The sequence below is a fragment of the Calliphora vicina genome, chromosome 3, assembly GCF_958450345.1.
Source record: "Calliphora vicina chromosome 3, idCalVici1.1, whole genome shotgun sequence".
NCBI classification, from domain to species: Eukaryota; Metazoa; Arthropoda; class Insecta; order Diptera; family Calliphoridae; genus Calliphora; species Calliphora vicina.
Window position 1 is genome coordinate 60,853,739 of NC_088782.1, and position 14,080 is coordinate 60,867,818.

At 34.6% G+C, this 14,080-nt stretch overlaps 1 protein-coding gene across 2 annotated transcripts in view; it reads left to right on the top strand.

Moving 5' to 3' along the window:
- LOC135954556 (protein FAM135B) overlaps positions 1 to 12,175 on the top strand; it is a 66,139-nt gene extending 53,964 nt beyond the window's left edge. Inside the window, exons 4-9 of one of the 2 annotated variants that reach the window (XM_065504746.1) lie at positions 1,430 to 1,459; positions 5,484 to 5,814; positions 5,879 to 9,027; positions 9,097 to 9,308; positions 11,442 to 11,682; positions 11,755 to 12,175. In XM_065504746.1, the coding sequence (XP_065360818.1) occupies positions 1,430 to 1,459; positions 5,484 to 5,814; positions 5,879 to 9,027; positions 9,097 to 9,308; positions 11,442 to 11,682; positions 11,755 to 11,947 (4,156 nt within the window). In that variant the 3' untranslated portion in view covers positions 11,948 to 12,175. The remainder of the gene's footprint in view (positions 1 to 1,429; positions 1,460 to 5,483; positions 5,815 to 5,878; positions 9,028 to 9,096; positions 9,309 to 11,441; positions 11,683 to 11,754) is intronic. The other variant, XM_065504744.1, reaches the window with a different exon arrangement.
- Positions 12,176 to 14,080: the final 1,905 nt, after the last annotated feature.

A 14,080-nucleotide genomic window follows, 5' to 3' on the forward strand; every position in this document is an offset into this window, starting at 1 on the left:
AGAAATGTAGGAACAAAATTAACATATTTTGAGAAATATTAAAATAAAAGCTCATTTTTACTTAAAATATGTCCTGTTAATGTAAAAATTACTACAGTTAAGAAAATTTAAATAAAAATGATATAGGAAGACCTAAACTTTAAGACCTCACTTTATCTCTTATGTCATAAGTACTTGATATTATTTTCATTATTATACCCTTCACCTTCGTGAGATGGGTATATATAAGTTTGTCATTCCGTTTGTAATTTATACATTTTTCATTTCCGACCCTATAAAGTATATACATTCTGGATCCTTATAGATAGCGGAGTCGATTAAGCCATGTCCGTCTGTCTGTCTCTTGAAATCAATTTTCTGAAAACCCCAGATATCTTCGGGATCCAAATCTTCAATAATTCTGTCAGACATGCTTTCGAGAAGTTTTAAAATCAGCAAAATCGTTCCATAAATAACGGAGATATGAGCAAAAAACCGGGACAACCTCAATTTTTAACCTATTTTTGATCTATATCTGGATTACTAAGTCATTAATATAGACAATATGGATATCTAATGATAGATATTTCAAAGTCCATTGCAACGATGTAGATAAGGCTATAGTAAGTTGGACCTACAATGGGTCAAAATCGGGAAAAATATTTGTTAACCCGAATTTTTTTTTCATCAAAAAATTTTTTTTTGTCATAAATTTTTTTTTAAAAAAATTTAAAAACTAAAAAAAAAATTTAAAACAAAAGTTTTTAAAAAAATTTGGAAAAAACTTTTTTTAAAAAAAATTAAAAAAAAAATTTTGAAAAACAATTAAAAAAAATTAAATTTTGTTTACCTAAAAATATTTAAACAAATTTATTTTAAAGTATAATTTGGTGAAGGATATATAAGATTCGGCACAGCCGAATATAGCTCTCTTACTTGTTTTTTTTTTATATTTATCTGTTAAACTTTGATAGTTTTTATCCTGTTGCTGTAATAATCAAACCAATTGCCAACCATTGTAAATTATATTAAGCATCATATATTTATACATAATTGATAAATCCTTTCATAGTTAACAATTTAAAGTATTAAGTATAAATTTTACGTAACAATATTATTTTATTATTTATAATCCAACACTCATAATAATAATAATAATAACAACAGCAAAAAAACAAATACATAATTATTGTTATTTTCTTTTATTTTATTTTACTTTACATTCGAAATCATCATCAACATCATTGAATATATGCATATTCTCGGTTCAAACAACTCCCTGCAACTGACCTAAAAACCCTTTTCCGTTTCCTCTATTCTTTTTTTTCTGTTTTCTTTGGTTTCTTCATTTCGGTTAATTTACAACAACTTGCATTACGTATGTACGTCCAAACGTACTACATATATGATTACCTTTTTGCAAATGTCCAACCATAATTCCACATGAAAGGAAATCACTTTTCCATTATTTCAGAAGATGGTAAGAAACATCCATATTAAATTTTCCATTTTCTTTTTTACATATTACACGTATAAAGTAGCAATTGTAATGTGTAGTTAACACCGTTTGTGATTTACATAGTTTTTCTTTTATTATTTTTGTTTTTACATTTTGTGTTATATTGTCAAGAATTTTTGTTAGTGAAATGAAAATCATGTAGTTTGTACAAATTTATTGTTTTTAGTTGGATGAAAGACTACAACACCATTTTCAAATGAATTCAGAAATGATATTAATTAAGAGAAATTCTTACGAAATTTTCCACACTTAGGTATATCATAATATACTCTTTGTGCTAATCGAAGAGGAAATGGCGGTATCTTTCGGTAGAATCAACACATATCCGCGTTCTTTCTTATGACAAACCAATCAAACACGTGAATAAATATATTTATAATCCTAAAATTGACTTCCGATAAATCTGTAAGATCTTGGAAATACGGATTTCCTGTATTGCTCTCCTATATCCTGAGAGAGCAAGTTATTGACAAAGGAGATATTTCACTGATCTCCTAAACAACATGTACGGTTATCATTATCAAAAAAATAATCTCCTCGAGTGACAACCTATGTCACACTGCCTTGTCAACACATCTGATCCCTTGGGATCCCCACTATAGCTGCAGATGATCTGGAAAAGATACCAAAGAATACTCGAAGTTTTTATACAAAGGATATATAGAACAGATCTGCCCATCTTCATCATGACAACATTTACAGTAATCATTACAGAGAAGATTTAATCTCCTCGAGTGACCACCTATGGTCAGAACAGCCGATCCTGTAAAATCAAGAAAATAGCTGCAGACGGTCGACAGAAAAGAATCAAAGTTAGACATGTCTCCTTATTGGATCATGGATACATTGAAAACCTATATATATCCTACTTCATACGATTTTCAACGTGCAGGATTCCAACCATTCCGATCGATCTCTGAAATCTTTAATATCTTATGCACTGAATAAAAAAAATACATCCTCACTTTTGAATATCGTTGAATCGTCATATAGAAAATGAAGAAAAGAATCAATCCAAAAAAGTCTTTGTTTTAACCATAAAGCTTCTTATCGATTTTTCTGAATTTAGAGGAGGTTTGATTGAGGAGTGAAGTGCCAACGTTCTTGGTATTTACTTCTTAATGAGATATCTGCTATTTCGATCGTAGAACCAAACTTAAAGGATCTTTTGATCCGTATATTATATTTTTACGAGACTCTATATAATGGTTTTTAGATAAGTTAAGAATTGAAATGACTTTCTAATGGCATTAGAACCTTAAAGTTATCAACTCAAATTTCGTTCTCGTTATCTACAAATTAACGGCATTAATGTCATTTACTTAGTTGAGCTAAATACTTTGTTTTCTCCTATCTATACCAAACTCTCCGATTATATTAGTGCGCAGAGGAAACATATTTCCTACTCAATGACGACAGCAACCAAAGAAAAAGTATGGTACCGAAAGCCGCTCTCACAGAACCCGCGATACGATGACGAGTGTAGAAAAACTACAGAAGCAATAAATGCTGGCCATACGAACTAAGTCCCCAAACCGCAACTGAATTAAGGACCCAAAATTTTATGTAGAAAAAACCAACAACGAAATTTAGGGACTTCATTCATTTTTTGGGGATTTATTTCATTTCTAAAATTGGGGATTTAATTCATAATGAAATTACTCTGGGGTATATTCAAAAAAGTTTTTTTGCATTGCCGGCTTTCGGCCGGTCGCAAAGGTTTCCTCCTCTGGGGTGTATCAAAAACCGGCTTCGCTCAGAAAGGTTTTTTTGTATTGCGCATTCTGGGCGAAGCCGGTTTTTGATACACCCCAGAAGAGAAAACCTTTGCAACCAGCCGAAGGCCGGCAATGCAGAAAGTTGTTAGTATGCGAAGACGGTCTTTTTCATTTTGGTTGGGGGTTTAGTTCCTTTGGTTGGGGATTTATTTCATTTAGATCTTTTGGGTTTTAATTCATAATGAATTAAGCCCCCAATTTTTTGTGGTTTGGGGACTTTGTTCGTAGCGCCAAATATCGTAAAGTGAGAAAATGGGAAAAGCGAATGTTCCGACAAAAGAAAAGGGCAATGGAGTTGCGTCAGTGTAAGGAGATTGAGATCTACGGGAGTAGGAATTATGAATATTCTACAAAATAGTCAAACATCAGATTGAGGGCCTAACAAAAGTATGAACTCCTGCCGAAATGGAACTGGAGATCTGGTAACACATACGGAATTGTACTAAGAATATGACAAAAACAGTTTTTCAATCTACTAACGCCAGAAGACCCTGTTGGAGAAGACACCCCATTACAATTCTTAGATGGCTGCGTAGAATACCACTTAACCAGCCGAAATCGAGACTGCAATCGGACGATGTTCTACCAGCTGAACTGTTAAAGTCTAAATACAATGATTTAGGAGCTGGCATCAAGTTATCTGCACAATTTGGTTTAATGCAAATATGCCTAATGATTGAACTGTGTCTTGTACGTCTCAGGGAGACAGCACGATTTGCGCCAATTACCGTGGCATAGCTCTCGAGTGTATTATTTAAACGACTGAAGCCCCATGTCTCCAACATCGTTGGTTCGTACCAATGTGACTTTTGGTCTGGTAAATCTACAACTGACCAGATTTTCAAATTGCATCAAATCTTGGACAATACCCATGAAAAACAAATTGATATATACCACCTCTTCGTTGATGACTGACTTTCGTATCCCGTTTATGCAGAATGACGGTGACAGACACAAAATCTTCAGGTAAAATTGAAAGGATTTCTCCTAACCATTCGATACGAAACGAAGCCTCAGGCAAGGTGATCATATTTCTTGCGACCTGCTCAATATTTTGCTGCAAAGAATTATATATAAAGGAGCCAATGACACCGAGTTGAAGATAGGTACAAAAATACCATCGCAAACCATCTGTGACATGTATAGAAAAGGAGTCGGCGAAAGTAAAACTGGTGGTAAACGAGAACAAAACAAAGCTAATGGTTTCACTAACGCTGGCAGTTATACTTCAAGGAAGTGGACGAATTCGTATACTTTGGATCCACCAAATCCATAAAACGAAATTAAATGAAGAATAATAATATTATTGAAATATCTTCGGAGCCATATGCGTGAAAAGACAAAAATAACGCCGAAGAATTAATATTGAGCTGTATTCCGATATTGACGTAATTGGACGCATCAATATCCAAAGTTTGCACTAGCTGCGTCATCAATTGTTAAAAACGCTCCAGCTCTAAGAAACTCCAATGGAGTTTTCGAGTGGCATCGCCAAGGGAAATGACCCAGACTTCGAACCCATATGCGTGAAATGAGAATAACGACGACGAATTAATATTGAGCTATATTCCGATATTGATGTAATTGGACGCTTCAAACTCCAACGATTGCACTGGCTGGGTAATGTTGTACGAATTGGTAAAAACGCTTCAGCACTAAGAACCTTCAGCGACGTTTTCGAGGGACTAAGCCAAGGGAAATGACCTAGACTCCGCTGGAAAGTATTGTAACTAACTAGAGGTTACGGGATTATACTTTAACCTCCACAAAATCCTTTTAAGATTGAGAATATCCTAGAATGTCTGGAGAATTGTATCAAATAGCCTCTACTGGTTGGTACTCAAATATATCATAGATCTATACAACCATTTTCGGTAAACACTAGTCTAGGGTTTAAACTCAATATTTCAAGACACCGTAGGAAAAACATGAATGTTAGAGACAAACTGCATTTTTTCTTCTAAATAAAAATAAACCTAAGAGATTCTTTATCTTAAAATGCAATATAATGTAATTAAGTCTTAATTATCACGAATTCCATGACACAACCTCATAATACTGACACATCAAATTCCATTTAATTACAATAGTACAATTTATGAATTCATTTGGAAATGGTGTAGCAAATTAGAGTAATTTTAGTTGATTTGTTTGCTAATGTGCACTTTGAAAATACTAATTGCAAATGATTTCATTTCTAATTCTAGTGCTCCCAAAAACTCCAAGCCCTGGCTAAGTACGGGTAAACTAAGCTGTCGTGGTAGTATGTCGCCAGGGCCACTGGAAGCTGTATTCTTTGGTCCCCAAGTAGTGGGTACTACAAAATGTAGTGGTGGTCCGGCAGGTAGACTTTTACAGTCTCGCCAATTGCATCGTGAAATATGCAGTCTGCTGTTGGGAGCCATAGAACAGTTGAAAATTTCCTTAAATGAATTCAGTAATGTACTCCCACCGAATATAAATACACAAATAGGTGCACCACCGTTTCGAGAAAATGATACTAATGAAAGGATGCTTAAACTAATGGAGCAGGCAAAGGTAACGTTTTCCTATTTAATACTATTTTTGTTAATTTTCTTAATATTAATATTTACTTTTTCAGAATCATGACTCCGAGGAGGACTTTGCCATAAAAGCCAATTCTGATATTGCTCAATTGTGTGCCGAATGTATAATGTTTTGGCGTCGTGTTTTAATCGCCTCCACCCAACCTTCTGTACACACATTATTGGCCAAAAAGCATCACATCCTAAGAGTACGTAGATTTTCCGAAGGTTTCTTTGTTATGGAAAATCCCCGACATGCGGCTGCCGGTTGTTATGATAGCAATTATCAGAATTATATTGCCATATCGGAGATGGCCAGACGAAGTCGTTATATGCAAACCCTGCCACCATTGCCAGTCCATTGCACACCCATTGATGGTGACACCAATTCAATGCCACTCATCTTTGAAGATCGTTATATAGAGCCTAGTAAATTTACCCGCAAGCGTACCGGTTCCGATCCCAATTTAAATCGTGTTGATGTGCCCATAAATGGCAAAGTTAAGGGTGCAACAGATAAGGTTACAGCTAGTGCAAGAAAACTGAATAGTAAGGAATGTTCTTGTGGTGTGACATATGATTATCCTTTAAAGAATAATGGTTTAACAGGAGTATTAACACCTCGCTTTGCTTTGGGAGGTGAGATTTTGCAAGCCAGTTTGACTATAGCACCCACGGCGGCTAGTAAAGGGCCCACTCCTGCCATGAGTCATAGATATATGTCGCGTCACTCGGTTAATGGTTTACTAGATGAAATCGAAACCGATAATGGCACCTTAAATGGTTTCTGTGAACTTGGTAGTGCTGGAACATTGCCAGCCAGACATAGCAAGTCTTTGGATCAACTGGATGGTACGGTTCATAGTACACCTTCTTTGCGTACCCAACACACTTTAGCTTATCCGGCTAAATTGTCAGAAACCGAGCTGAGGCAATATTCTTTGTATAGTACAGTTCAGAAACCTCAAACCTTTAAGGGTTTCGGCCTTAATGGCAGTCGTAAACCCAAGGTACAGGCCGAGGATCTGATGCGCAATATTAACGAATTTAGACAAAAATATAAAAATGTCGAGGAAAACACTAAAGAGGTGGCCTTTAAAGACTGTGAACCCTTGACAAATGGCAACCATTTGAAGTTTTATGGACCTACGAATGCAGCCACCTTAGGTAGACAACCCCTGGAACATGGTATGCCAGCCAGTAAATATGATTATCTCCATGAGATCAAGTTGTTAAACCCACCCAAAAAAGTGGTAGAACGTCAACGTACTTACTACAATTCTCTGCCAAAAAGCATTACAAATGGGGAAATTGTGCCACGTCCATCTTATACACCCAACAGGAAACTGCCACAAAATGGTCCAACAAATCAGCCAATTATATGGCCCCAACAGATTGTTATATCACGTAGTAATTCTTCTCAAGCCTTAAAACAGAATGCCAATAGAGAAATGGAACCGAATACAGCTTCCACCATACCCAGATCAGTGGAAATTGCACGTGTTAGAGTATCGGACCTTAAGGAAATGCTTAAGAATGGTACACTGCAAAAGGAGTCTAGTAGTTCGGAAAGTGATATTCCCTCCAAGGTAAAGAAGTCCAAGGCAGAACAAAAAATGCTTTCCTCATCCAGTGTGCCCTTTAAATTGGACTCGACATCCGGTGATCAAGATCAGACTACAAGTGGTTTCAGTGAGTCCTTGCCCAATTTGGCTCCACCTCAGCAATTCACCACCGAGGGAGTGTTAAGTGACTCCACCTCATCGTTAAGTGAAGAAAGCGGCTGGGTGTCTAGCAGACGCAGCTCTGTTATACCCTCTAGTCCGGAAACTATTTTAAAACAAACCCAAACTAAACAAACTAGTGAACTGGAAACTCGCCTTAATGGCGAACAACTAAGATTGAAATTACAAAAACTCTTAGAACAGCAAACTAAAACTAAGAAGCTTAAAGAGAATCGCTGCAATGCCAAGACATTGGTAACCACCACCGAAGGAGGTGTCAACAAAAAAGTGTCCACGGTAACAGTCAAAGTAAAAACAGAGCGTTTAAAATCGGAACTTAGACGAAATCTAAGAAATATACCCTACAATGAATCAACGGAAGTTGAGGACTCCGATATGTCGCTCATACAGACCCAAAGAAGAGAACGACATCGACGCACCGAAAAATCAAAGTCAGACTTTGATTTGACCAGCATTAAGGAGACACCAGGATCTATAATAAATGTGAGAGTACCACCACCACAACAATTTCAAGATGATCTTTTGCCGCCCGATGAATTTAGAGATCCTCCAGTAACACATGAAAATCAACTAAAAAAGGCTTCACAACTCAAAACGAAACACTCTACCAACCCCTCAACAAGTATAACAACGCCCGTAACATTTAGCATGGAGCCGTATCAGACTCTAACACAACATTCATCACCCTCAATTATAGTGCCACCAGCACCACCGCCTCCCTTAAAGGAGATACCACAACACTCGCAGAATCTGAGGACTCCCATTGTAGCCATCGACAACCCGGTATATCACATCTATGAGTCCATGAAACCTATAACCGCTGCCAATATATTCACCAACAAACCAGTAGTTAGATCCCATAGCATCATCGAAATGAAAAGACCCAAAGATTTTGGCAATGCTGTTGTTAAAACTGCCATTATAACCAACACTAGATCAAATCGTTCCACACCCAACGGTTCCAGTAAAATCTCGCAGAACTCACAAAGCCAACCAGCATCTCTAGACAATACCGAAGATGAGAATAAGGAAAATTCAAATACCACTACTACCAACAGCAACGCAAACAGCAATCCCCAAACGGCGATTACCCGTTCCAGCAGCACCAAGTCGCACAAATCGAAAAACAAAGGCCCCGAATGCAACATATCCCTTATGGAATTTGAGAAATATCGTGAAGAGTTTCGCAAGCAATTGAAATATAGTGGCAGCATTTATTCAGATTTCACCCGTCTATCATCTGAACTACCCTATTTCTATATTAGCGATGAATACAGAGCCTTCTCTCCCAATGGCATGCATTTAATCATATGTGTTCATGGTTTAGATGGTAATTCGGCGGATTTGCGTTTGGTGCGCACCTATTTGGAATTGGGTTTACCGGGTGCTAATTTGGAGTTCTTAATGTCGGAACGTAATCAAGGTGATACATTTTCCGATTTCGATACAATGACTGATAGGTAAGGGTATTATGAATTTACTTTATAAAATTATGGTAATATATTGGTTTTAATATTTTGTCCTTTCAGACTGGTTGCTGAAATTTTATATCATATCGAAACTTGTGGACTTAATCCTACGCGCATTTCATTTGTAGCACACTCTTTGGGAACAATTATCGTACGCAGCGCATTGGCACGACCACAAATGCGTTCATTATTGCCACGCCTGCATACATTCCTATCGCTGTCGGGACCACATTTGGGTACACTATACAATACAAGCGGACTTGTTAATATGGGTGAGTAGTTCTAAAAGTTAAATTGTTTTGTGTTTTGATTTTTGAGTGAGTGTAGCTTGGTCCGTTCCATAGCGAACATCGAATTGTCGTGATAAAGATCCTGTCAGGTGAAACTCACTGCTTTTATAGATGTGTAGAATTCTTATTGATTCACTTTTGAGTAATGAGAGAACTATACACATATGAATCGGAATAAGTGTTAGTCGTTGGAGGCATTTATTTTTATTCAACGCTTTGAATGTTTTATGCGAATTAAATTGTGTTAAAACAAAACACATAAGTATTGATAGTTTAGATTAACAGACGACCGTCGTAATCATAAAGCTCGCATGAGTTCATTCAGTTGGTCCCTTTGTATTGTCTGAACTATGTATTATGAAATAAAGTGAGAGGTGGAGAAAAGACAAGTTAGAATGCCTCCGAAGATGTCGAGGAGAAAATTTATGAATTCCCAGTTATATGACAGATTTGAGATCCCGGTAACCAGGAGATATTCCTAATAAACACGTAAATACATTACATCTTCATATGCGGTGGTTAAGAGAGACTGCTAAAGGAACGATGTCCAAGAAACCTAGCACGGAGATCTCCTAATACCGGCCAATGACAGAAGAATCCATTTTGGGCCAATCTAAGGCCCAGTAATCACAGCACCTTGTTGTAGTACAGGAAAATATATCGATCGTCCTCGGTTCAATTAAGACCCTATTATACTTGTGATCATGCAGGTGGATTCACTCCCCCATATTGTTTGTGCGAGATCGTAGTAAGTCTTAGTAATATGTTAGATTCTAGGCAGATTTATCGTAAATAGAGTCCTCTGCTTATCAATATTGGACAATATTCCTTACAAGTGAGTTCTCTTCACCACCTTGCTTTGGCAATTAAATAAAGTTTGTGTGAAATCAGCAGTTTACCTCTCAAGAGAGGAATACCAACACATCTGAATCGGTTGAATTTTTGGTGGTGCCGACTTTCGCAGTGCATCTTCTATATCCCAGTGTCCAGCAACTCAAACAAGGGTAACCGATGAATGTCTCGTTATCTCCTCTAGAGACAACCAGCATTCTTGATAATTTTCGATATCAATAAATATGTGGATATCCCTGTTTTATATCCCTTGATAATGTATTTGTTCCGCGGCTTTATTTATGGCCATTATTTCAGCCTGAATTATGGTATCGTAATCTGGAAGTTTAAGGAACAATTTCAGATACAGCTGGTACGAAAAGAGAACACATCCGACCTTATTGTGTGATCTTGATCTGTCAAATATTCAAATATTTACTTCGAAAGGTTGAGGTAACTGTTATAAGCGGATCTATGCAGAATAATTTTCATAAACCATAGAATGATAACGGATTCAGGTATCGTGTAAAACAGGAACATTCAAATTAACGGTACCTATCTACAATTTTGGCATGACCATAATTTCCATATCTCATAAGAAGTCTATATCTCCGTCTCATCATCCCATTATATACCTGTATCCACGCATCCATGTGATTACGACTGTCCTTTTCAAGGGTGCCCGCGATTACTAAATCGGACATGATGTTGTGTATCAACTGTCAAAAGTTAATTGCAGTTTAGTTATCAGTACATATTGATCATACCTCAGCATGAAGAATACTGTATTATTATATAAGCCAGTTAGCCGCTCTTTTTTATAGGTGATACCACAGACTGAAGAATAATATACCCATTAAGGATCCTAAACGACATCCTTATCTCAAATGTATGTATGTAGACACCTTCGCCAGCTCTATTCCTCCCTCTTCTAGACCCATCCATATAAACGAAGAGACTCATCCAATACTGTTCGGAATTGAAAAACAGAAGTTTGTTGAGGATATAGGGTTTTGAATACTTACAATAATAATTGCATTACTAAAGATCCGGCAAAGCCTAAAGGTCGTGCTCAATACCAATTTCCTGGCAATTCGTCCTTGATAGTTTAATTAATTTGTTTGGTTTTATTTTAACAATTTCGATATCAAAGTATAACCCTCTTCTTTGTTAGCGGAATTAGTAAAGAATCAATGTATCCCCAAAAAAATTTAGTTTTTCACAATTGGGCCAGAAACTTAACATTCCATTTCATATAATTTCCCTTTAATATCTTCTTTTCAGGCATGTGGTTTATGCAAAAATGGAAGAAATCTGGTTCTTTGTTACAACTCTGCATGCGTGACACAACTGATTTACGCAAAAGTTTCCTGTATCGTCTTAGTCAACGCAGTACGCTACATCATTTTAAAAATATATTACTGTGTGGTTCCAGCCAGGATCGTTATGTGCCAGCACATTCGGCCAGACTGGAGTTGTGTAAAGCCGCAATACGTGATAATTCCAATTTGGGCACAATATACAGGTAAGTTTTACAATTTTAAAGAAAATTTATAAATTTGATAAAAACAAATTAAATTAAATTTTTTTTCCACAGAGAAATGATACACAATATAATAGCGCCCATATTGGCTCGACCCGAATTGACGCTAACACGCTACGATGTCCATCATGCTTTGCCGCATACAGCCAATACATTAATTGGACGAGCGGCCCATATTGCTGTCTTGGATTCAGAATTATTTATAGAGAAATTTTTACTTATAGCGGGTCTGAAATATTTTAGTTAGCGTACTTAACTAGAAAATAAACGAACTTATTAAATATAGTACATGCATACATACAAAAATACATTTAGAGAAAACGGAAATAGTTCGGAATAGTTTTACAGGGTAAAAAAAACACAACACTTTCAAGTCCGCTGAAGAAAATAACGCCTAAGAATTGCAAGCATTTTCTTTTTTTTATTATTGAACTAAACTGAATAAGGAATTTTTTAAAAACCAAAGAAAATAAAATATTATAGACAAAAAAACTTCTGATAGAATTGACTTTTTATATATTTAAATATATTAAATAAACAAGATTTACAGTTTAGATAACGTAGTTAAAGAAAACTTTTCTATTAAAGTTTAAATTAAATCAAAATATTTAAAAAAAAAAATTAACACTCCCCTAAAACACACACAACAATTCATATACAGAAACCATTTAAAAATCAAAAGAAAAATAATTAAAATACAGATTTAAAAAATATACATAGAATATAAACAAATGTTGAAACTAAAAATATTGTTGAGATTTATGAAATTGTAGGAAACCCCTAATAAGTAAAAGTAAAACGATTTTTGAATAGTTATAGAAAGATTTTTAAACAGAATTTTTAAAAAAAAAAGAACATACTTATGGAATTTATTAATTAACTAACTTTCAAAGAAAACCAAATAAAAAGACATTATGATTATTATTATTATTGTAAAACTTAAGTGTATATTAAATACATTAATTATTGTAATTAATTTTTTCTTTCAGTGTATTTATATTGTATGTAAAATGTTTGTCTTGTACTCGTATGTTTTCTCGTTGAAAGCCGTATTTTAAAGGCTCCCCTTTAATGCAGATGTTTTACACTAGAGTGTAAACAAATATGTAGTTGTCAATTAGTGTTTAAAATTTGTTTCCTTTCCTCTTGTATGTATAAATAAATTGAAATTAAATTCTTAAAAAAAATCAAGTCTTAGAGGACAGCATTTTGTTAAAAATTCTCGGAAACTTTTAAGCCGCCTTACTTTTAATTCCCCCCTCAATCTTAAATTTCTTCTTGCAACATTAACACTTTTATCCTTATTTTGCATTTTAATTTTAAAATATCTGTCTTCATATTATTTAATTATTTTTTTAATTCCTAAACCATCAAAAAACATACATAGTTTTTTTCCTAATTATTAGAATAAATACCAAAAGCAAATAAAAAACAGTAGTTTTAAATCGAAATAGCAACACCACCCATTAATGAAAAGAAATATGAAAAGTTTTTTAAATACATACATAGATTTTACATACGTCCAGTTCCAATACTTTAGCAATTGAAAGAATGATTCAATTGATTGAATGAATTATGAAAGTTATACCAAAGATTGATTAAAAAAAAAATTAAAGTCAACAAATAGTCTCTTATTAGCATCAGCTTTTTTAAAAAACACACTAAATAAATTAAAGAAAGTGTTTTAATTTGTTTGTAAAAAAATGAAAATAAAAAAACTCAAATAATTACTGTCATTATCCAACCAAAAAAACAAAAATCTATTCACAATTTGTCAACTCAAAAGAAAATTCTTAAAAAAATAAAAAAGATAATTAAAAATATTGAAAAAGAAAAACACCAATTGTTTCATTTAGTCTAAAGGTATGTATACTCGTTTAATTAATTGTTATCGAAAAAGTACTTTGATTTAAAAAAGAGCTTTTGTATCCACCATTAAAAAATATTGGGATTATATTGATTTTGTCATTCCGTCACAGATTCACTGTATATTGGGGATTTCATGTCAAGTGAAATAACTTTTGAAAGTGATGTCTTTCGATCGGAATGAAATCCTATTGGATTGTAATTCAGACACAATTTTTCAACCAGATCGGTCAAGAACTCTCTGAATTAGAGAATTTTTGAATTTTTGGCCAAACATGTGATTTTTCTCATCTATGCAAAATGAGCCCCTTTTTATTTTTTAGGAGGGAGTAATAAAATTATTCTCAGTTGCACCTCTAGGCTTAGGTCTTTTCCAAAATCCAAAATCTAAAAAAAAAAACAGTCAACAATTTTTTATTTTTTTTTTTTTAAATTAATTTTCGAAAGATTGAAGAAATAGCTATCTAAGCTATTTGGGACACATTTTGCTAAGAACAATAGGTAATAAGTTACA